Source organism: Arachis duranensis, chromosome 4 (genome assembly GCF_000817695.3).
Source record: "Arachis duranensis cultivar V14167 chromosome 4, aradu.V14167.gnm2.J7QH, whole genome shotgun sequence".
Lineage (NCBI taxonomy): Eukaryota > Viridiplantae > Streptophyta > Magnoliopsida > Fabales > Fabaceae > Arachis > Arachis duranensis.
The window spans coordinates 118,567,327-118,569,564 of NC_029775.3; the positions used below are offsets into that span (position 1 = coordinate 118,567,327).

Genomic DNA, 2,238 nt, shown 5'->3' on the forward strand with positions numbered 1-2,238 from the left:
CAACTTTAAACGGTAAAAATAAAAAAATTGAGTGAGTATTAAAAATATTTAAGAACATTAGTTTAAAAATTAAAATCATTTTAGAACATGAGCTTTGAATGAAATTAGATATACCAAACAAAGATGGTGGAATCAAGAAATCAATAGAAACTAAAAACAAGAAGTGAGGTGTAGTTATAAGGTACAACAAGCATGTTCCCAAGAGCACCTGTTTTTTATGCACCTCATACATTGATTGACCATATATAAAATCTATCTAATTGTTGAATATAAGGGAGCAAATTAAACTAAATTAAATTAAATCAAAAGAAATCATCACAGGAATGCAATGGAGCCACATATGAAACTAAATGAGGAAACAAGAAAATCACCTTCAAAGAGGTTTGTATTATGAAAATAATTATTCCAACTAATTAATTAATTATTATAAGGTTGCTTATGTTTTCTAATTTGATTTTTCTAAGGCTTGTAAACAAGGTGGCAGTGATAACTGGTGGTGCAAGAGGAATAGGAGCAGCCACAGCAAAATTGTTTGCAGAAAATGGAGCACATGTTGTGATTGCTGATGTTCTTGATGATCTTGGTGCCTCACTAGCTCAATCCATTGGTGGAAGATTCATACACTGTGATGTGTCAAAGGAACAAGATGTTGAATCAGCCATTAACCTTGCAATCTCATGGAAGGGACAATTACACATAATGTTCAACAATGCTGGAATTGCAGGTGTTGATGGAAGCATTACAAGCCTTGACATGGAACATGTGAAACACTTGTTATCCATAAACCTCAATGGAACCATACATGGAATCAAACATGCTTCTAAGGCTATGATCAATGCCCAAAAAGGAGGGTCCATCATATGCACCTCAAGTGCCTCATCAATCATGGGTGGTTTAGGTGCCCATCCATATACTTTGTCCAAAGCAGCAATTGATGGTTTGGTGAGAAGCTTTATTAATTATTATCATACAAATATTTTATCTATATATACTCATGTTTATATCCAAGGTATGTGTATTTTTGTATCAATTTTTCTACTTCAAAATTTTTTTATTATTATTAATTTTCTTATTAAATTACTATATTTTTCTAGATGATTTTATTTATTATTGTCATGGATTATATATGTTATTTGTATACTTTATTTTTATATATTGATACTTAATTCGATTCGATAATAAAAATAACAAAAATTAAATATAAAAAGAATATTATACTAAAATTTTAGAAGTGATAAAATAAGTATAAAAAAAATTTGTTATATATTATTTTATATTAGTTATCAATAATAAACATCTTCCCGAAAAATTAAACTGGTTTTGGGGTTCACCAAGGATCGAACTCTTAACCTTTTAGATCTAAGGTCCCAAAAGCTTCAGCTGATGCGAAAAGGTAACATTAATAATTATATCTCTAATACTCAATAAACCTCCATTGTACCCATTGTATAAATATTCTATTAGCTCCTCATACTTTCCCTTATTCTAATGACTTATTATTTAATTGAAAAATGCATAATAACTGATTATTAGTCTTGTCTCTCAATGTTATAAAATGTCCCTAACTATGCATTTAATAATACTGTTATTCATAATATATAGGTGAGAAGTGCTGCTTGTGAGTTAGGAGTGCATTTGATTAGAGTTAATAGCATATCTCCACATGGGGTTCCCTCAGAGATGCTTCTAAGTGCTTTTAAAAGGTTTGGGAGAGAGATTACCCCTCAAGAATTGAAGGACTATATTGGGAAGAATGCAAGTTTGCTCAAAGGGAAAGGTTCAACTGCTGATGATGTGGCACATGCTGCTCTCTTCTTGGCTAGTGATGAATCTTCCTTCATAACTGCACACTCTTTGAAAGTTGATGGAGGCTACACTTCTGCTTTTGGTCACATGAGTTTCATCTATCAAGATCTAAATTCACTGTAAATTTTAGTTCAATTGGACTATAATATATGCTATTTATAGTTATAATTTATTCCGCCATACTCAAGAATTATAATAATATGTATATGTATATTTTTAATTTGGTTTTAATCATAGTTATTAAATTCGGCTCAAGATTATTTGACTAAAATAAACATTTAGTCGGGTTGTTTTGATCGAATTTTATTAAATGAATATATAATGTAAGAGTATAATTTAATTCACTTATATATAGTTTAGTATGAAGTGTAATTAAAAAACGCTTGTTGACTTATTGTTAGTTAGACTCCTTTTCGTTACTTAGATTGTTTA

General features: G+C 29.8%; 1 protein-coding gene across 1 annotated transcript; it reads left to right on the forward strand.

Moving 5' to 3' along the window:
- The first annotated feature begins 328 nt into the window (after positions 1-328).
- LOC107486230 (short-chain dehydrogenase reductase ATA1-like) lies at positions 329-1,929 on the forward strand. Its single transcript, XM_016106784.3, has 3 exons — positions 329-381; positions 465-942; positions 1,603-1,929. Exons 1-3 carry the CDS (start codon positions 329-331, stop codon positions 1,927-1,929), a joined length of 858 nt encoding a protein of 285 aa, XP_015962270.1.
- The last annotated feature ends 309 nt before the right edge of the window (positions 1,930-2,238 follow it).

Coding starts and splice junctions, on each gene's coding strand:
- LOC107486230 (XM_016106784.3), top strand. CDS start 329: ATGGAGCCACATATGAAACTAAATGAGGAAACAAGAAAATCACCTTCA. Junction 382..464: donor AGAAAATCACCTTCAAAGAG/GTTTGTATTATG, acceptor GATTTTTCTAAG/GCTTGTAAACAAGGTGGCAG. Junction 943..1,602: donor AAGCAGCAATTGATGGTTTG/GTGAGAAGCTTT, acceptor CATAATATATAG/GTGAGAAGTGCTGCTTGTGA.